This window comes from Oenanthe melanoleuca, chromosome 11, assembly GCF_029582105.1.
Source record: "Oenanthe melanoleuca isolate GR-GAL-2019-014 chromosome 11, OMel1.0, whole genome shotgun sequence".
Classification (NCBI taxonomy): domain Eukaryota; kingdom Metazoa; phylum Chordata; class Aves; order Passeriformes; family Muscicapidae; genus Oenanthe; species Oenanthe melanoleuca.
The window spans coordinates 1,922,606-1,944,356 of record NC_079345.1 but is presented as its reverse complement, the minus strand read 5'-3'; the positions used below and the strand labels follow the sequence as shown (position 1 = coordinate 1,944,356).

At 49.9% G+C, this 21,751-nt stretch overlaps 1 protein-coding gene across 2 annotated transcripts; it reads right to left on the bottom strand.

Annotated features, from left to right (window-relative positions):
- Positions 1 to 65: 65 nt before the first annotated feature.
- On the bottom strand, positions 66 to 21,165 carry KLHDC4 (kelch domain containing 4). Of its 2 annotated transcripts, none has more exons than XM_056500947.1 (12): positions 20,575 to 21,165; positions 19,651 to 19,742; positions 18,779 to 18,857; positions 17,920 to 18,018; positions 15,704 to 15,840; positions 11,803 to 11,895; positions 11,334 to 11,493; positions 7,774 to 7,855; positions 6,385 to 6,593; positions 4,411 to 4,819; positions 3,893 to 4,018; positions 66 to 3,640 (listed from the first exon to the last, which is right to left on the bottom strand). In XM_056500947.1, exons 1-12 carry the CDS (start codon positions 20,671 to 20,673, stop codon positions 3,456 to 3,458), a joined length of 1,770 nt encoding a protein of 589 aa, XP_056356922.1. In that variant the 5' UTR covers positions 20,674 to 21,165; the 3' UTR covers positions 66 to 3,455. The 2 variants fall into 2 exon arrangements, with proteins under 2 accessions (XP_056356922.1, XP_056356923.1); XM_056500948.1 differs by lacking the exon at positions 20,575 to 21,165 and adding an exon at positions 19,940 to 20,061 and having other exon boundaries at positions 3,154 to 3,640.
- Between the last annotated feature and the right edge of the window lie 586 nt (positions 21,166 to 21,751).

The window sequence follows — 21,751 nt, the reverse complement described above, 5'->3', positions numbered from 1 at the left end:
GGAAAAAAAAAAAGAAAAAAAAATCAAACCAAACATCATTGGCAATGGCAGCCTCTAAGGATGTATTTTCTTTCTTTTTTTTTTTTTTCTATGTCACTTAATTTGTTTGTTTCTACCATCTTTGTACTATGCCTGCCTTGATTTCTGTCCCCTCCCTGTCCCCACGGATAAGCTGCATACTCATTAAAGATGTTCTGAGCTGTCCTGGTCCCCATCACATGCGTGCTCAGCCCCACTCCTGCCAGCGGCTTCCCCCAGCTGCCATTCCCTCCCCACCAGCTCCACCACCAGCAGCTCCTCTGGGATTTGGCAGGGCCAGGGACCAAATCCCACCCTCAGTGCCTCCCTGCAGCAGCAGGAGGAGGGGGCAGGAGGGTGGCAGCTCCCGAGGGGGGTGAGACCCTCCCAGGAGTTTTGGGGGTGGGGAAGGAGGGACGAGCCCTCCTCGACATTCACGTCCAGAGTTGTTGGATCCAGCCCGGACTCGTGGACTCAGCTTTGCTTTGCTTCTGTTTTAGCTGTTTCTCTGCTACCTTTTCAGCAGATTTCTTATTACACTGCACTGGATTGCTATATTTTTAACCAGAAATAAACTAAGGATTAGAGCATGTGCCAGTTAAATTCAGTTCTTTTCCTTACATGGTCTGATTCCCTCCTGTCGCAGTTCTGCTTCCTCTTCTCCTTCCTTTCCCTTTCCAGGCACAGGGCTATGGGTGGACAGGGGAAAGGATAATTTTGAAATTCCATTTTCCACAGTAACTGTCCATCATCTTCCCACCTCTTCCTTTTTTTGTGTTGTTTTGGATTTTCCTTTTGGGTCCTTAGTCATAATTTTTTTTTTTTTTCTCCTCTCTTCAACGCTTGCTGCACACTCGAAATGAACCAAAAAAAACATTTTGGGATTGCAGCCTTGGGAATTCACCCCTGGGGTTTGGAATTCTGCTTTTTGGAAAGACTCTCAAGGATTTTTTTTTTTTTTTTTTTTTTGTTTTTTTTTTTTTTTGTGCATTCAAGTGCAGAACATAGAGGTCCTGTCAGGAGCAGGTTAAACAGAACCCTGCAGACACAGATATTTAGATATATGTAAAATGGCACCAAAATGCCTCTTGTTATCCAGCAAATAAAAGCACTGGTGGTTTCCTGACTGGATTTTTCCCACTGGTCCCTGCCTAATTATTCCTGCTCTTGCCTCTGGACCAACACAAATCCAGCTTGGATTTTTCAGCTCTCTGCTCCACTCAGTCAAGCTGAGCTTTGCTCAGTAGGAAGGACAGCCACAGACTAATATTAATTTGCTCCCAACCCACATGGTCCAAAATAATGATTCCTTTCTTAATCCCGAGGAGTTGAGCAATTTGTCTCAGTCCTGGGCTTTCCACATTTGCCCAAGGCCAGAAATATTCCTGAGCAGCAGCCCAGAGAGAGGTAATTCAGTGTATTTCCCTGTCTTAGGAGCCTGGCTCCTGCAGATCTACCTAAGGCCCATTAAAATGCCCATCAAGGTGGGCCATAAATCCATGGGAATTATCCAGCCCTGCTGCTTTATGTCCAGGCTGGCAGCTGCACTTGGTCAGTTGAAGGTTTGGATAATTTTTTTTTTTAGGTTGCACTGGAATTTGTCTGTTCTGACAGCACGAGGAGAGGCTGGCACAGCAGGAGGGGGAATTTGGGAAAGGAGATTTGGATCCCACCTGTGTGAGAGGGGCTGGTGCAGCACTGCATCCTTGAGAGAACAGGGAGACAAACCAAACCCCTGAGGCACTCAGCTGCTCCCCAGCCCATCTGGTGTCTGGGTTTTGTACCTCAGACCCAGATTCCAGCACTCTCCAGAGCCTGAGATCCCAGAGCTGTGGCAGCATCCCTGCCAGGAAAACACAGCCACACTGCATCAGAAGGGGAGGAGCAGCAGCAGAAACAGGGTGGGATCCTCACTGAAGGGCTTAATTGAGACCTAAGGACTAATTGCACTCAGCAGCTTTGGCAAGCCCAGGCAGGAGGGAAAGCAGGGATTTCTGGAAGCTGCCACACAGACAGGGCTGTGCTAAGGCAGATGCAGCAGGAGTGGGATGGGATGGGATCTCCTGAGCTGGGGTGAGGGCTTTGCACAGAACAGAATCCTGAGAGGGGCAGATTTTCCTGGCTTAGGAACAGCTCAGCTCCTGAATGACTGCAGCAGTTGTAGGATCATGGAATGGGTTAGAAAGGATCCCAGTCCTGCCATGGAAACCTTCCAGGGTGCTCCAAACCCCACCCAGCCTGGCCTTGGGCACTGCAGGGATCCAGGAGCAGCCACAGCTTCTCTGGGAACCTGTGCCAGGGCCTGCCACCCTCACAGGGAGTGCAAATCCCCCAAAACTTTGCACAGGAAGATGTGAACTTCCCCAAGGGAGAGGACAACAGGGGAGTGACTGAGCAAGTGAGGAATTCCTTCCTGGGTTAACAGATTAACAGGAAATGCTTTGTTCTCACCTTTCCCAGACCATCAATAAATGCTTTTTCTCCTCCCCCAGGTTATCAATAAATGGTTTGTTTCCACTTCTCAGCTGTTATTTTGTGGGGAAGGTCCCTCCCTGTCAGACATGTTTTTATCTCACCAATTAAAGCTCCCTGTCAGCTCTATTTAATCTTCCTTCTGTCCTAATTAGCCCAGTGGATGCCAGCCCTGCTCTCTGGGGAGCTGCATCCCTGGGGATGGCACTGCCACAGCAACACCCAGGGCACCTGGAACTCCCTGCACAAGGACAGCCAGCCCTGGTGGCACCTCCAGGCATCACTTGGAGCCCATCTGTTGTCCCCAAGGACACAGCACTGCTCTGCTGGCAAGCGATGCCTTGAGGAGAGGGGCTGAAAAACAAACCCTTGGATCAGCCCTGGCCTCAGCAGGGTCTGCAGGTGGACATTCCACTGGTCAGGAAGAGGTCACCTGCAGACAATTGGGTCAACAAGGTGAAAAACCCAACTGGGAGATTCCACAAAGGCAAAACTGCAGTGAACATGGAAAAGAGGAGGTTTCTGTGAGTGCATCTCACAGGTAGGGCAGGGAAGGATTCCCAGGTGTTTTCCAGGCACTTCACACTGCCTGCAGAGCTCACAGCAGAACTGCAATCCCTCTGCCACACCAGCAGGAAAACAAGAACAAAAGTTGGGATGGGATTTACTGAGCAAAACAAGATGATATAACCAAATTTATTGTAGGAACCTCTGGAAGATCCTGGCCCCAGTCAGGAATTTGGGACCAGTGAACCATTGTCTGGACAACCAAGTTTGGAACAGCAAAGTCAGTTTGTACAGCCCAACCTCAGCAGCACAAGTGCTGGGACAGCACTCCTGTCCCTCAGGAGCCTCCCACAGCACTCCCAGGATAAGAGCAGATCCAGAGCATCCAGCCAGGATGGACACCTGAGCTCAGCAGGGCTCACCACTGCTCCAGCACTTCCTTCACTCCTGCAGCAGCCTCAGGATGTCTGGATGGGATCTTCATAGAAAGTCTTGGCCATGGCATGAGCCACCTTGAGCACCTTCTTGTCCTTGGCCTGGGGGCCCATGTGGCTGCGGGCCAGCCTGAGCCAGTGCTGCTCTGTCCTGGCCACGTACTGGGGCTGGGCCTCCCCTGGCTGCACTGCTGGGTGCTGCTGCTCCCCTGGAGACAAGGGACACACACAGGTCACACACAGCTCTGAGACACATCAGAGGGGCTGGATGCAACAGCCTGAGAATTTACCAGCAACCAGGAAAATTTATTTTTTATTCCAAGGGCAAGGTATTAGGAAAGCTGGTTCTGCTGGAAAACTCTCCTGGATGCCAGGGAGACCCTCCAGGCTCACAGCAGAACCAGGCATTCCACTAAACCCCACTTCAGATTAATAAGGAGACAGCATTTATTAGTAATTACCTTCCTCATCTTCACTCTCCTCTTCAGAGCTCTCCTCTTCTTCCTCCCCTCCCTCTGCACCTTCCACATCATCATCATCATCATCCTCTTCATCTGACTCTGACTCCTCCAGCCATTCTTGGGTTTCTTTGAAGGGAAGAGAAAGAGAAGAGAAGAGGAGAAGGACAAAGAGAGAATTAAGGTACAAAGATAACCCCAGGAAATGCCCACAAGCCTTTCACTGCCCTGAGACAGTGAGGACAGAGCAGCCCTGGGAAGAGTGGACAAGGTGGCACAGCAGGATTCCCAGGATGGCTCATGCCACCACAACTCCACAGCTCTTGGATTTCCAAGTGTCAGCAGACCTGACTGCAGTGACCCCAAAGCTCTGGGCCCAGCATTATCCCCCACCCCCAAGCTTTATCCCATCCAGGGCAATCCTGCACTCACCCCCACCCCTGAGGAAGCCCCCAGTTGTTCTCTCCCCCCAGTGCTGCTCCCCTGAAGGCTCAGGGAGAGCTGCCAGCAGCAGAGCTCACTTGGATCCATCTCCAGCAGCACCTTCCACTGCTCCATCCTGTGCAGGTCGAGGCAGTGCAGGTCACTGAGGGTCACCTGCTGGTCTCCCACCTCGAACATGCCCCCGTAGACGTAGAGCAGCCCGTGCTTCACTGCCACCATGGCACTGCAGCGTGGGCATGGCCCCAGGCCTCCACCTTCCTCCTCCTCCTCCTCCTCCTCCTCTGAGCCAGGCCTGTCCTTGTCCTCTGCAGCTCCAGGGACCAGCTGCTTGATGGTCATGATGGTGCCATCTTCTGCCACCAGCTCCTTGACGATCTCCAGGGGCCCCTGGGGGGGTGGCAGCTGCTCCCCCCCAGCAGCCCCAGCCTCAGCCCCAGCCTCAGCCTGTCTGCCACGCCTGCGCCTCCTCTGCTCTGGCCTGGGGCCCTGCAACAGCAATTACAGATCTGGGGGAATTGCACCCAGCAGCAATTACGGATTTGGGGGAATTGCACCCAGCAGCAATTACAGATTTGGGGGAATTGCACCCAGCAGCAATTACAGAGATTTGGTGGGAATTGCACCCAGCAGCAATTACAGATTTGGTGGGAATTGCACCCAGCAGCAATTAGAGATTTGGGGGAATTGCACCCAGCAGCAATTACAGATTTGGTGGGAATTGCACCCAGCAGCAATTAGAGATTTGGTGGGAATTGCACCCAGCAGCAATTACAGATTTGGTGGGAATTGCACCCAACTGCAATTAAAGAGATTTGGTGGGAATTGCACCCAGCAGCAATTACAGATTTGGGGGAATTGCACCCAGCAGCAATTACGGATTTGGGGGAATTGCACCCAGCAGCAATTACGGATTTGGTGGGAATTGCACCCAGCAGCAATTACAGATTTGGTGGGAATTGCACCCAGCAGCAATTAAAGAGATTTGGTGGGAATTGCACCCAGCAGCCATTAAAGAGATTTTGTGGGAACTGCACCCAACTGCAGTTTGTACAAACAGCATGGATGCTGCTGGAGGGAAGGAACAATTCCTATTTAACAATTCCTATTTAATGATTCCTATTTAACAATCCCTATTTTTCATCACAATTTCAAGTCTCAAGTGATCAATGCAATTCCTCCTACAGCTTCTCCCAGCCTAAAACGAGGAGCAGTGAAGATCCTGCAGAATCCAGGGGTGGAATTGCTCCCTCTGTTAAGGGAGGAGCAGCTCTCCTGCTCCCAGGTGCCACAAACACACAGAGGCCACTGCTCAGGGACAAGGGAAAGTAACCCATGATTTCCTGAAATCACAACAATTGCTGGGTGCTAAATCACAGCCCATTACCAGGCAGCACTCCAGGGCTTGGAAGAACTCTATGAAAGGGCTGGAAAACAATCAGTTTGGGAAAGATGAAACAACCAGCTGAGTGGCTGTTTGCCTGTTATTATGGGATTGACTTCTCCATTTGGAGAACAAAGCCAGGAAGGGGCAGAGGGAAGGAGAAGTTTGTACCTCCCTTGGCCTGTGAGTGGCTCAAACACAATCAAAGAGCTGAGCTGAGTTCTGAAGCTCTTGGAGCCATTTCATCTCTACTGGTAGCTCATCAGCACTGGGGAGAAGAGGGAGGGGTTTGATCCAAAATCTTTCCACAGCAGCACTCCCCTCGTGGCAGACTTATATGGCCAGGAGAGGGCTTTCAGCAAAACTCCAGAAATAGGTTTTCAAGCTGCTTTGCTTCATTTTGCACTCCACAATAATGGGGGAGCCTGATTCCTGGAGGAGAGGGATTGCTCAGGTGCACCCTGAGCCACCAGAAATCCAGGATTCCTTCCAAGAGAGAAAACTGCTCCACCCCTGCAAGTGTCTAAGGCCAGCTTGGAGCAACCTGGGCTCTGGGAAGGTGAAATGAGAGAATCTTTAGGGTCCCTTCCCACCCAACCAATCTGTGAAACCTCAAAGAGGCTAAAGCAGGGTGTGGCAGCTAATGGAATCACTGTACTGAAGCCCAGACCTTGATCTGTGCAGGGAACCAGCGGTTCTTCCCCATGTCATAGAAATAGAGGTCATTGAAGAAGTCCCCCTGGATGCTCTCCTCCTCCTCCTCGTCCTGCACCCCCCCAAACAGCAGGCAGCGGTTGTTGGGAGCAGCAGCCACGGAGAAGCCAGACCTGGGCGGGGGTTTCACCCCCGAGGGGCTGAGCCGGCTCCAGCTCCACCTGGCTGGGTGGAGAGAGCACATGTCAGCAGCAGCACAGGAAATCCTGCTCTGTGTATCCCTCTCTGAATTCCTGCCTGGTTTGGGTGTTCCCATTAAAAATATATTTTTTTTTGGTATTTGGATATTCTCATGGCATCTCCAGGGTGTTTTCAGAGCTTGCTGGAGCAAGGAGACTCTTGGAAGTGTCTGCACCTTTTCTGGAGGGTGGAGATCAGAATCACCACAAATGTCCCTCAGTTATCCCTCCCACCTTCCATCAGCTCTCTCCACCTCTTCTGCTACCCTGCACTGCTGCCTTACCCCCAAAAATAAACACAAATCACCCCAAAAAGCCCCAAGCAGGCCTTAAAACAGGGCTCAGCAGCAGGACCAGACCTGTGCTCTATCCCTCTGCTTTTCTCCAATCCTTTCTACTCTGCTTCAGAGCAAATCCCTGAAATGCAGGCTGGGAGAAGAGCCAGGCCCTGTTCCAAAGGAACTGCAACTCCAACAAGATAAAACTATAAATAGGAATAATGCAAACAGGGCCTGGAATCCAGACAGTGCTGGTGACCAACCCTCCTCCCCAAATCCCATCCCAGACACTCAGGTTTGGAGAAATCAACCACAATTTTAACATTTTAGAAATTCAGCTCCAAGAAAACTGTCCCATTGCCTGAGTCAAGAAAATCTCCTAAGGGAGTGATGGAATTCCAATTCCAATCAGAGATAACCACTGACCCCCAATGGATCAATGTGTTCCACAAGGATTGTACCCCATGGAATGGGCACAACCTGCAAAGAGCTGAGTCATCTCTCCCTGTCCTTTCTCAATCCATGAGTCTCCCATTGGATTTTCTCTCCTTTCTCCAGCTGAGGGAGGGATGGAGCAGCTTTAGCAGGTACCTGGCACTACCCAGGAATATCCCACCACAGGAGAATTCTGCAATCCCAAAGATTTTTCTGTTGTGGAACAGGAAATCACTGATCAAAATGTCCCAGAAACAGGAATTTGGAAATGTTTTAATTCCCTACCACATACAAACTGAAAAACAAAACATCTCACTAAAATCTCTTTTCCTGGATTTCTTCCTGAGCCAACACTGGGGCACAGAGGTTATCACTGAGAGGGGAATTTGGCTCCAGGTTTTTTGGTGTGTTATTGCAAGGAAAGGAGAGGATTTGCATTCTTTCAGTACTCACCTTCCTCCTTGCCTGCCCCTTCAGCCTTCAGCAGGAACATATCTGTGTGCAGGGTGCCTTTGTCCACATCCTTCTTGATCCTCTGCAGGGGAAGGAAACACAGGGATGCTCAGGGAAACAGCTTCAGTGGCCACATCACAGAGAAAATCCAGCAGAAAATGCAAACACTGGGCAAGGAGAGGCCACTCTGGAGCACCAGGCAGCTCCAAAGCATGGAATGCAAAGCAGGGATTTTCATTCTGTGGTGTGCCACAATTCCTGCCTGTGGAGCAGGAAGGGCTCTCCAGGCTGCAGCATGGATTTCTGGGGATTTGTGGCTGTATGGAGACAGGATGCAGGAATTTTGGCACCCAGAGCAAAAAATAAATTGTCACAGGGGATTAAAACCAAGTGGGTGCAGCCCTCAGGGTGAGAGTCCTGCTGCACACCTGTCCCTGCTGCAGGGCCTGGTATCCAACTCCTGGGAATGGTGTTCAGTTCTTAGGGAGAAAAGAGGGAAGTGTGTTGCAGGCACTGCACAGCTGCACACAGGTGAAGTGTGAGGAGCACAGCACTGCATGAGAGGCTAGAAAACAAACACACAGAGAGCAGCAGGCTCCACAACCATCCAAGCTGGGTGGAAAAAGCAATTTTTTCCTCCTGAAAAGCTCTCTGTAGTAAACAGGCTGTGTGTGCAACATGACAAAGCTGCCTGTGCTCAGGAAACCCTGATGAGGTGGAGTGGGAGTCAGTTTTTGTTGTCACAGACACTTCCAGCTGCTGGAGAGATCCATCCCCTCCCAGCCCTGAACAAATCCTTCCACCACTCACAAGAGGCTCCTGCTCCCTAAAAACTCAGTGCTTTAAAACTGCAGGTGTTTGTTTTCCAGCACAAAGCTGGCTGGGATGTGCACTGTGGGTAGTCTGGGCTTTGCACATGCAGGCACAGGGGGAGTTACAGGAGTTTTGCAGGTATCAGCTGAAAATTCCTGCTCTGCTGACAGACTGCAGAGCTGAAATTGTGTGATAGGAGACCAACAGTATTCAAAAACATTCAGCAGGCAGAGCTACAGAGGGAACCAGTCCCACCAGACCTTCCAATTCAGGCACTTCCACACCTCCCAGCAGAATCCACTTCAGCTTTGTAATGACTGCCACTAAAAAAACCCCAAAACAACAAGATCTCCCCACCCAGCCATCTCATCCCAAAGCCCTGCCCACGTGTAACTCCAGCCCTCCCCTCCCCTGTGGGCTGCACCTGTGAGGAGCAGCAGCAGCAGCAGCTCCAGCCCCTCTGTTGCTTAGCAATGGAGAGGCCTCGGTGCTTCACACAGCCCAAAATGCAGCTGGCTGCAGCAAGCCCCATCCCCAGCACAGCAAGGGGCTGAGCACATCTTTAGGATCAGCAGGAGAGCAGCTCTGAGCTCCTGTGGGCACTGGGAGGTCTGTCCTAGGCAGAGCTGGCAGCACCCACAACAACCCCCTCCTTAGGAGATGACAGAAATTCTCTTTATCATCTCCAGGCTGCTGTGAAACAGGAGCAGAGATACCATTGTGCTGAGAATCCTGCTTTTGAAAATATCAGGCAGCATCTCAAGGCAGACACACCCAGGGTTGGAAAGCTCCTTTTTCACCATTTCTGCAGCCTGGCTTGCTCAGGAAAATCCACAGCAAAGGTGTGTGGGGACCAAGGTGCTCTGCAGGTCCTGCAGGGACTCAGGGAAGTCACTTCATCCATTCTGCATCCATTCCCCCAACCAGGAAAAAGACTTTTTAATCCAGGTCCCACTAAGGGAATTCAGCCCTGGACTGACATGGGATTAAGACTCATCACTTCTGCAAGTTCAGGAGACCAGAGCAGGCACCAAATCTCTGTCCCTGCCTTCCCAGCTCCCTGCCCATCACAGGACAGCAGCCCTGCCATGTCACCAGCCCCCTCCAGCAGTGTGACAGCCAAATTATGTTCCTATTCAAAAAGAAGAGCTATTATGATTTTCCTCTCCTCTTCCCTTCCAAATTTCCCATCACATGTGTGACTTAGTCCTTAGATGAATGGTGCTTTGCTTGGGTATTTGCCTGGTTACAGATGTAAAAATGTCTTCACAGCACCCCTGACTGGAGTTATCTGTACTGGAGATAAGGAATAAGTCCTGTCCTGTAGCTGCCCAGCTCCAATTAAATACTGTTTTCTCCTTGTCTACCTTCTCCCCAGAGTATCCCAGGCAAACACATTTTCTTCACTTCAAAGTAAACCCAGACACTCAGCTCCACAATCAGCTCTAAGTGAAGACACAATGAGAATTAAATAGCCACACATTAACAGAATTGGGTCTCTCCTAGAGGGGCCATATCCTGCTGAATTTAATTTTCAGGAGTGTGCTGAAGGCTGCAGAGAAAATTCTGTGCAGAGCTTTGGTCAGTTTGTGCTACAAATGCAGAGACCATCAGAGAGAAGCAACAGAGCTCTCTACATGACAAAGGAAGGGGATTTTAAACATCTATTAAAAATGTCTTGTTTTAATGGAATGACTGTTTTGCTAATGGAAAAGCTGTTTTCCAAGCTGCAGAGAACTTCCCCCAGCCCTCATCCTTGCCCAGTGCTCTGCTAAAAGCTGAGGGCAGCTTTACATTCTCCCCATTTCCTCTCCTTCACTTTTATCAGCTCACACCAAGAGTGGAACAGAACCAAGTGCAAACACAGAGCCACCTGCAAACACTGTGACTTTTCCATTTGCATGGGGCACCTGGAGCCCAGCTGCTGCAGAGCTCCACACCCAGCAGAGCATGCAGGCTCTGCTCCCTCCCCTGCCAGCAGTGAGGACAGAGAGGAGAGGACAAAGCCCCTTCAGGTGGAACAGGCTCTGTGTGTTGAATCCAACCCACATCTGATGAGGCAGAGCCCACAGCTCCTCCCTGAGGAGGCACAAATGCTTCTAAATATACAGAGAGACCAAGTCCCTTCTCCCCCTCTCCCTCTCCCCTCCTTTGTTCATTTATTCCCCTCAGAAGAACAAGGTGTCCTCCTCCCCTGCTGCCTTTCCACGGCAGCAGCAGGATCTGGGGCCTCTGCCTGCATTCCCAACATGAAAAGCTTTTGCAGGAGCCTCCTGCTCAATGAAACCCTTCCTTCCTGCAGCCCAGACACAGGGATCCCTGCTCCATGAGCAATGTGCTTCCTGGTATCAACTCCCAGGAGGAGATGGGGGAGCTTGGTGCTGGTCAAAAGTCTTTTCTGGCTTATTGAGTTTGCTCCCTCACCTCTGCCACTGATGGCACAAAATAGAAGTCTCCTGGCAACTGCTGCTTTGAACCTGCAAGTGCTGAAGCACAAAGGAATACCTGAGATTGCTTTCAGTTGCCAAAAAAATGTCATTTCACCCAGTTGCTTATTCCTCCCTCAGTGATACCAATTCTTTCTGTTGGATTAGAACAGCAGGGAAAATAGAGAAATCATCTGAACCAAGATTAGCTCCTCAATCAGCAGAAATGCATTTAAAAAAAGGCAGAATTAGAAGATTCTAATGCCTATCTTGGTTCCCAGCCTGTGGATAACACCTGACTTGGCACAAAGTGTCCCCTACCTGTTTGGAGTAGCCTCCATAGATGATGATGTTGCCCTCGGGGGTGGGAGTCATTTGGCAGCCAGACCTTGGAGCAGGCCCCATCCCTGCAGGAGCCAGCTTGCTCCAGGTGAAGGAGTCCAGGTTGAAGCTGTACACATCATTGTAGTAGATGAAATCTCTGCAGAGAGCAGGTGGTGATGGGGACACTCAGGACAGGATAAACCAGCCCTTCAGAACCCCCACTGGACAAGACAAGGATCTGACAAGATTCTGAGGCCAAAAGTGCTGGACTGAGCTCTGGCTGCAAGGATGGGCAGCTGCTTCAGTGCTAAAATTTCTCCCACACCTGAAGACTTTAAATCAAGATACCTTGTTTTTCTAACACAAAAATTTAGTTCAGTCCCAGCCCTCCCATTAACACTCAGATTTGTTACTGTTGAAATTTCCTTGCCTTTTTTAAGGACTCCCAGCAATCCCAGAGACTCACCTTGCACTCTCATGGAAACCTCCAAAAACGATCAGCTGCCTTTTGCATGCAACCATCCGATGTCCGCTTCGTCCTGAGGGCCCTCCTGGTGCCCTGAAACACAAAGAAATCCCATTTCTCAGCAAAATCCCCTGTCCTGCTAGTGCATCAGAATATTTTTATTGAAGGTAATGGCAGCTGAGCTGGTTGAGCTCAGCCCCTCCTGGAATTGGAACCATTGGGAATGTGGCTGCCTCAATCCCTGTCTGCCTTTCCCCAGAACACAATGGGGGCTCTGCACTCCTGGGACTGCAGCACAGGCAGTTTTATTCCTAGAGATAAACCACCCTAACAGCACCCAAAGTCTTTCAGTGATGACTCAGGAGCTGATTCTTCAGGAGAGTTTAATGAACAGCACTTCACAATTGCAGGAACACACTCCAAACTGAGATGTGCTCTCCAAGCACCAAGAGACAAAGGCTGGTTCTGCCAACCCCCCTCCCTCAGTGCTCAGGAAATCACAACACCTTCACTCATCCACCTGCAGTCTGGGTGTGACACCAAACCAGTGAAAACAGCTCAGGAATTACCCAGATTTCCTCAAGAACAAAGGCACTGCAGCAAAACAAGCCATTATCATCATTATCATCATTATCATCACTATCCTACTGAAGCAGGGCAGGGATAGATGGGATGTTGGGAAGGAATTCTTCCTGGCACAGGGAAGCTGTGGCTGCTCCTGGATCCCTGGAAGTGTCCAAGGCCAGGCTGGATGGGGCTTGGAGCAATCTGGGATGGTGGAAGGTGTCCCTGCCCATGGAGGGGGAGGAATGGGATGGGATTTAAGATCCATCCAACCCAAACCATTCCATGATTCTGTGACTCACTCCATGATCCTACACACTCAAAAGCAGCCACACATTCCTGTTCTGCTCTTCCAAGCTTTCCTGACCTTTCAGTTAAATGTGCTGCTTCCATTTCCAGAAACAAGCAACACCCCCTCCATATGTCCCATCCAAAAAGCTCCTCAGGAGCAGGGCAGCTGGACTCCATTCCAACATGGATTCTCTCTCCTTCCTTCTTCCTTTCCTTCTTCCTTTCCCTTTCCCTTTCCTCTCCCTTTCCCTTTCCCTTTCCCTTCCCCTTCCCTTCATGCTCACCCACAGCATCACACAAGAGAGAACAAAAACAACCCCCACAACTTTCCAACAAACCAACCTCAGACCAAAGAGGTTTTGTGCTCTGTGTGTTTTTTGCCCCCATGGATTAATCCATCCCATTTTCCCTCACTGAGGACTCTCCCAAAATTCCCAGCTGGCACCACTGAGCCCAGCAAGACTCCTCCAACAGGCAGCCTCAAGGTGTGGAAGTGATTGCACAATCAGGGCTTAAATAAATCAAGTTGAAAACAGCAGCAAGACCTAAAGCCACAACCTCCCCTGGCCCCACCTGGAGTGGCAGCAGGGAGCTGGGAATGTGGAGATGGATTGCTGTGGAGAGAGAAAATGAGGGCCCTCACTCACCATGGAAAATGACAACCTCACCCCAGAGATAATGAGAAACTCCACCAGAACAGCAGTGTCTGGGGAAGACTGAATTAATATTGATTGCTGGGACTCTTTATTCTAACAGAGAGGAGGTTTTTCCAAGCATTTACTGGATCTTTAAGTATCACCCTGCAGAACAGCACCTCTGGTATTAATTTCATCAAGACCTGAAATCATTATTTTCTCTTGCTGTAACAAAGCTCCTGTGTCATTATACCAAAAATCATCTTTTAAAATCATCTTTTTATTTTTTTAAGGAGAGGATGAATTAAAACCCAACATGAGCACTGAAATCCTGTTCTCAGAGAATATCTTCTGCCTTGTTTCTCAAACAGGTTTCCTCCAAGCTCAAAATCAATTCTGAGCAATAAAAGGTTTATTCATTGATGTATTTTAATAAAACTCTCACCAATGCAGATTTGACTCCAAGGCACAAATGGCATAGGACTGGCAGTGATGCAGAACCTCATTCCCACTCCAGGGGCATTTTCCTGCAACTTGTTTCCCAAACACAAACTTTTCTCTTTTACCTGTTTCAGTGCTCCTGGTCCCAAAGAAACATTTTGGAAACGGTTTCCCAGACTTTGTGATTAATGCTCTATTTCATGGGGTTGACACCAAAAGGCAGACATGTGGGAGGGAGCTGTAAATTCTCCAGACTTTTTTAAAAATAGATGAAAAACTCTGCCTAAGGACTGGCTCTACACTTGTACAGCATGAGGCTGATCTGAGCTGCTCCATAAGGAATTTTATTTTGCCTGTGGAGTTACTCTGGAACTTGTAGTAACAAACCAGAGCTGAATTCAGCCCCCAGATTCATGAATTACCTGTCCCAGTGGCTACAGGCTGCAGGATGTTCAGGTGAAGCTTGGGAATGCTCAATAATAATAATAAAAGTGGGGATAAAAGAACATTCCATCACAGGGCACTTGAGGACAGAGCACTTTTATCCTGCAGAGGAAGCTGAACTCAGGATTTGTGTTGTTTTAGCTGGGGATGTCCCAGCCCTGGGGTCAGTGGCACACACAGATCCTGTCCCCTTGTGTCTGGACACTCAGGTGGGAGGGAGAAGGGAAAACACATCTGGCACAAAATCCTCAATTCCAGCCACAAAGTCAATGCATGGCTGTATTCCTGGATCCTGAGCTACCAAACTCATTTCTGGGCTGACAATCTACTTGATTTACACCAAAACACCCTTTTCTTTAAGCACCTTCTACCTGAATCAGAACCTGATTTTTCTGGTAAGGAGAGGCATCCATCAGACCCAACCCTGTGCTGGGCCATCCTCCACTGCTCCAGTTAAAGAGACACTGGTGAAACTGGGGAATTCACAGCACCACATGCCACCAAATCCTCCAGAAGTATCAGCAGCATTGCAGGATTTCAGTGAGCTCCAGAGGAGGGGTGTGGCAGTTCCCCAGCACAACTCCCAGGGATGCTCCCTGCTGTCCCTGAGGGAGTGCACTGGGCCACAGGGAGCTGAGTGGGAATGTTCTCTCCAGGAAGGAATGAGGCAATCAGGTTAAACTCCTGCTGCTCCAAGGCAGGGTAACAAACAGTTCATGGACTGAGGAAACCTCGTGCATCACACACAAGATAAGGTGGCTGCACTAAGTCAAAGTCAGCTGCTGGCACAACTTCTAACAGGCTGGGATTTGCTGTGTTTGGATCATCTTTGTGCATGCAAAATGCAAGGAAACTCAGCTCAGTCTTGCTAAATTTAGCAGCTTTTACTTCTATCAGGCAGCCTGGCATCACTGTGCTCTGTGCTAGGAGAAAATGGAGCTGCACTGCCCAGCACAGGGAAGTTTTCACTGTTAGTTGAGGTTTTCTCTTCTCTAGTGTTTCACAATCAAGCCCTTCATGGCTCCAGGGGGGTTTGTGGAAGGAATTGTAGGCCAATTGTTTATCTCAAGGAATCTCAAGCTACCAATTGAAGTTGGGTAGATACAAACTGGCTTCTCCAGTTGTGTTAGAACTGGGAGATCCTTGCACTGGTCTTGTACAGCCCCAGGAAAACAGAGCACCAGTTTTGGATATCTGGACATGCCAGGGTTGGGAACAGAGAGCTGCTCATGATATTCTTCCCTTTAGTTAAGCAACACCAAGGCACAACCACACCCCAAAAAATCAGGTATGAAATAAACCAGCCTTGGTCTCAACAGATTTGGAACACATCTCACATTCCCACTTCTTTCTGGAGGTGTCTCCACCCCTGTGAGCATGGACACCTCTGGATTTAAGGGAGAGCTGGGAAATCACAGCACTGCAGCAGGAATCAAACTTGGATCACACTGGCACAGCTCATGAGGCCAACACCAAAGAACCACTGAAGATCCAAATTTCTTGGCAAATGTATGGTCCAGACTTACTTGATCTGCTCCCAGGTCTTGGTGGCCAAGTGCAGGACCCAGAGATCTTTGTAGTGGTAGAACTGCTCCCCGTTGGGAGAGGCAAACTCCCCCCCAAAGATCCAGAGCTGCCCCCCAGCTGTGGGCACCACAGCTGCCTGCAGGACAAGGAAGAGCTGGATCAGAGCAGCATTCCAAACCAGGCACACAACTTCCCCAGCCAAGCACATGGCTCCACACCCCAGGAACAGCAGCAGCTCTCTGGGGCTGAAGGCAGAATTTGGATTAAAAGTGCTCATGGCTTAGCTCACCTTCCCTAGGGCAAGGGAAAGCTGGCCAAGGAGATGGGATCTTCCCATTTACTGTGGGAAGCTCAAAGATTCCCAGGAAAACTCCTGGGATTAATGTAACAAAAATTGTTCAACTCTCTCTATTCAGAACAGAAGAAAATTAAAAAAAAAAACCCCACACAACTACATACAGAAGGAAATGTGCAGCACTTGGACAAGAGGAGAGACTGTCACTGCTTTGTGTCATAGCAAAGAGAGTTTTTTTGTATTTTTTTTGCACAGAGCAGCACCAAAACACCTCTAACATGCAAGATGCCAGTTAAAAGCAGGGAGAAGAGCAAGACTCCACTTCACCAAAATTATCTCTGTTAGGACCAAGGAAGAAGGAAGGAATCCCAAGAAGGAAATGCTGTGGCTGTGCAAATTTCAATTTGTGTTTTCTCCAGGGTACCCATCACAGCTCAATACTGGGATAATGATCTTTCCTCACAAGGCTTCATTCTGTGTCTCTCCCAGAAAAAAATAGACATTTTGAGCCCCACACAGGACCATGCCCTGCCATAAACCAGCCCAAACATGAAATGATTAAATAGGAAAATCCAGGATGTGCTTTCAGGCAGGATGTGTGAGAACATGAAGTTACCCAAACAAAGGGGATGTGTACCTGAATTCCATGGGCATCCAGTGCTTAAAAGCTTAAAGGGAAGGTTTATACAACAGCCTGCTCATACTTGTGGGTGACCTTTCCAAGAGCTGGCTTGAAATTTGTGATAAAAATGAACCTTTTCCTTGAACAACTGCCAACAGCTGCCCAGAGCTCCTCTCTCCTCAACTCCAGCAGTGGATTGTGTGTCAGAGACCAGGGATGACAAATAAAACTGAAAACGTGCACCTGGCACCCACAGACACTTCTGAGGTTTATCTCTGTTTAACTCTGAGCAATGCACTCAATATAAACCCCAAAGAAGACAAACCAGTCAAGTCATGAGCTGAACTGTCCCCAGTGAAACCATCAAGAATGCTGAGGCAGGACTCCTCAGTTTATTGTTGTCATCCAGCTGCAGCTCCTGAGCTGCTCCCTTTGGATTGAGCTGCTCGACAGCCACCTGCTGGCTACTGCAATTTGGCTTCTGAAACCAAGTTCTATTCTGAACAACACAAAGCAGCCCAAAAATCAAGTCAGAATCTTTCAATTCAAGGGCAGAAAGCTCAGAGGAAGACTGGCACTCTGTAACATAAGGGGATATGAACCTAACTGGGGTGTTGGGTCTTACCAGGGAGCTTTAGGATGGGGAGGAAAAGGACATTCACATCCTGAATGGCAGCTTTGGGAAGGCACCAGTCACCCACTGGCTGCAGCAGGTAAGAAAATCTATCAGCTGGTGAGGGCCAAAGACCTGCAAAAAATACAAGTCTTTGGTCCAGGTTGTACTGTGCAGGTGTTCACATAAAGTAAACAAACCCAAATGCTTCATCCTCCCAAGCAGCCAGTGACCTGGATTTGCAGAGAGGTGGAGAAGAGCCCAAGTGCTCCCTGCTGGCAGCCCTGGCAGTGTCTGGGATGTTCATGGATGTAGGGCTGTGGCCATGAAAGGAACAATGGACTTGGTGAAATCCCAGTTTGAAAATTCTGGGATTATGGATTTGAGCTGGTCCTTGTATAATGCAGCAAAGAGAACTGATTTCTAAAGAAGAATCTCCCACCTAGTTCTGCTTGAGCCCTGCCAAATCAACAGATACAACCCCAAATCTTCACTGCACACTGAACACTTCCAGAGGACACCCAGAGCACCTTGGACAGAAAAGCTGAAGTGACACCACTGGCAGCCAATTATGAGGAGAACAAAGAGAGGCAAGACACCCTCAGGAGGTGAAAAAAACTCAAACCCTCCTCCCAGATGATTTTTAGAAGAACCCCAGCTGCAGCTCTGGCAGCCAGAGCTTTACCTGGTGAGCACAACGCCTTGGGGGAGGGTTGGGGATGTCCAGCTTGGCCCAGCTGTTCTTCCTGATGTGGTAAATGTACAGGTCATTGTACAGGTAGGTCTGTGACACAGGAGAGGAAACAGCAGCTCAGCTCAGCTCTGCACAGGGGATTTGGGGTGAACATTGCAAAGCAAACCTCCTTAGATACCAGGGAAAGAGGACAAGGAGCTCCTGCACTGCACTGGGCTGGAATGTTCCTTCCCAAACCCCTGGTGACAGCTTGAGATACAAGGATTTAAAGAGCTGCAGTTTAACACAGATGTTCAGGCTAAAGCTGCTCAACTCCAGAGCAAAGAACAGCTCCAGGTGGTAAAAAAAGCAGAATTAGCTCAGCTCATCACACTGGGTAACTCTGAGCTGGCCAAATATCACTGCCAGGCTGGAATTTCCAGAGCAGTTTGTCACAGGAGCACAGTAACCACCTGCAACCTGCAGAAATTTAGGAAAAAGAGTGTTTGCTCCCATCTCCAAGGTGCAGAAATATCTTGTTTTGAGAAGTGCAAGAAATTCTTCACTAGTTATCCCAAATGAGGGGCAGATATAGCTACAATTAAGTCTGGAGAAATTATGAAGCCCTGAAATATTGATGCTGAGACAATCACTCTGACTCCTTAATGGGTTCCAGCGTGTCTCCTTCCTGCCAGCTGCTCAGCCATGAGACAGAGCCATGGCAGAATTAAAAGGCTATTTTGCTCTCATTCAGGGACAAATACATATTTTATGACTCTGCCTTGAATTTCCCTTCAAATGAGACCCGTACAAATTACAGGAAAAGGAGGGAGGGGGGAGATAAAGAAGAAGAAAATGAAGTATATATTACTTTTTGGCCATTGAAATATTCACCTCCAAAAAGGATCAGCTCATCTTTCTCGGGGTGAGCACTGAAGGAGCAGTTCAGCCTGAAAGAAAAGAGGATAAAAAAAAAAAAAATGGAACCTTAAAACCTTAAAAACCTGAACCTTGGAGCCTTTAATTCAGGCACCAGCACCTCTGCCCTCCAGCCCCAAAGGTCTCTCCATCATCTGCCAAATTACCTTGCTGTGATATTCACCCCAGGGCTAAAAACTTCTCCAAAGAAATTAATTTCTTCCAAAACTTCCAGCAAGATGAATTGGGCACTGTCTGAGAGGCTCTCCTATTTCAGGAGCACACGTTACTCTGTGATTTAACTCCCCCCTTTGACGTGAGCTCCTGAATTTTAATGCTGGGGTGGCAGGAACAGAAATGACTTTTATGAGGGCACAGAACTCTGGGCTGTCTCCTCTCCATTTATCTGTGTCATTATTCTGCCCTTGCTGCTGGTCACTGCTCTCCTAACACCCCAAATTTGTGAACCCCACTTAACAAAGTGGTTTTTACCTCATGACACATCCTTTTACTTCTGAGTTCCCTTCAGCTCTCTAGTCCAAACCCAAAACTTCCTCCTCTCTTCTGTTTTCCCTCAAAGCCCTGAAATCTAACCCTGCTTTGCCCCTTTTGTGCTGATGGGATGGTTAAAAAGTGGATTTTGATGCCCAAAAAAAGGCTTTTGGTCTCTTTTTAACCATGAATTCAGTATTCCAGGTGCTTCATAACTCCAGATATCAGCTGCACCTTCCACTCTTGGGAAATAATTTTCTATCAATAAATGCCATTAAAAGCACCCCCAACTGCTCTACAGTGGCAGCCAAAGCTTCAAACAAACTCTCTCACCTGGGTGAGGGGGGTGGGCAGGATGACTCAATTACTTGGGTCTTTTTAGCATCCAAACTCTGGAATTCTGCTATCAGGGCTTCAAGATCCTCCTGGAAAGCAAAAACCAGACATGAGCAGCTTGACATGCACAGAAGCACACATGAAACCAGCACTCACTCCCACAATTCCCCTTTTTTACAAACAAAAAATAACTGGAAATTCTTTTATATCCAAAGAAACCTCGTGCATCTTTATTCCCTTTCAACTTCACTCAATTAAAACCAAAATCTGCTCCCCCAAAACTGACCAAGGGCAGGATTGCAGCAATGGGAGGTTCTGAGCCAGGGTCTCTCCTACAAATCCACTGCTCATCTCCTCCCTTCAGGTCACTTTTCTGAAAAAGGGATTTCCTAAGCCTGGGAATTTTGCCTCCAGATGTCTACAAGGGCACTTCGAGCTTTGAATCAGGCCATTAACACCACGTTTTCACCAGGGAAAAGTCACTTTTGGAGGTTTAAATACACTCTAGGAGTGCGAGAAACAAAGATTCTCATTTGCTCTTAAGAGCTGAAGGAAAGGATGAAGGGGATGGAAAGCAAAGAGGAGCCTTAAAGAGTGTTTTTCTGTCCTTTTTTTACACCTGCTGCCACACTCAAGGGATCGGAGAGGATTTAAGCAGTATTCTGATAGAATCAGAGAATTAAGGACTTTAAATCTCATCCTGTCCCATGGGCAGGGACACCTTCCACTATCCCAGCTTGCTCCAAGCGCTGTCCGAGCCGGTCTGGAACATCCCTGAAGCCCAAGTTCAAGGAGCTCTGGACAAAGCTGTGGTGTCTTCGCCGGGATGATCCATGAGGGTCCCTTCCAACCCTGATCCCTGTGGATTCGCTGCTCCGCTCCTCAGCCTCCCCCTGCCCTCAGCGGCCCCGCTCCCGTCACCTCCTCCTTCTTGGCTCTGCGGGACACCTTCTTCTCCAGCTTGGCCAGCGTCTTCTCCGCGCCTTTCCCCTTCTTGTCGCGCTTCCCCTTCTTGCCCATGGCGGCGGGGCCGGGACAGCCCGGGGTTCCAGAGAGATCACACCGGGATCACACCGGGATCACAAGGGGATGGGGCCGGGACAGCCCGGGGTTCCAGAGAGATCACACCGGGATCACAGCGGGATGGGGCCGGGAGAGCCCGAGGTTCCAGAGGGATGGGGCCGGGATGGGGCCCGGGATCACAGCGGGATGGGGCCGGGATGGTGCCCGGGATCACAGCGGGATGGGGCCGGGATGGGGCCCGGGATCACAGCGGGATCACACCGGGATGGGGCCCGGGATCACACTGGGATTCCAGCGGGATCACACCGGGATCACGCCGGGCTGGGATACCCCGGTATCGCACCAGGACACTCCGGAATTCCAGCGGGATCACGTCGGGATCACGCCGGGGTGGGATACCCCGGTATCACACCGGGACACCCCGGAATTCCAGCGGGACCACACCGGGATTCCAGCGGGATCATGCCGCGATCACGCCGGGCCGCGCTGCCCCGGAAAGCCCCGGCACGGAGCCGGGACGGATCCGCTCCCTGTGCCGGGTACAGCGCCCCCTGCCGGCCCGGAGGACTGATGGCGGCCGCTGAGGCAGCGCTGCCGGAGCTCCGCGGGTCGCGGCCGCTCCGAGCCGGCGGCAGGAGCCCTCCATGGCCGGGAAGAGGGGATAATACAGCCCCGCACAGCCCTGACACGGTTTGGACGCGTTTGGGGGGTGATGCCCGCTCTGAGCAGAACGTGGAGCCCACAAAATGGCCCCCTCCCCTCACACAAAATGGCCCCCCCTCAGGGGAGGGGAGGCGGGCACGGCTCCAGGGGAGGGTCAGGCTCTGCTCGGTGGTGCCAGGGACAGGACAAACAGCAATGGCCCGAAACAAAACCACAATTTCCACCTCAGCGTGAGGGTGGCAGAGCGCTGGAGCTGCCCTGGGAGGTTATGGAATCTCCCCCTCCGGAGCCGTTCCAAACCCACCTGGATGTGTTCCTATGTCACCTGCTCCAGGTGGCCTTGCCTTGAGCTGGATGATTTCCTTTCCAACCCTAAATATTCCATGATTCTGTGATTAGGAGGAATTTCTCC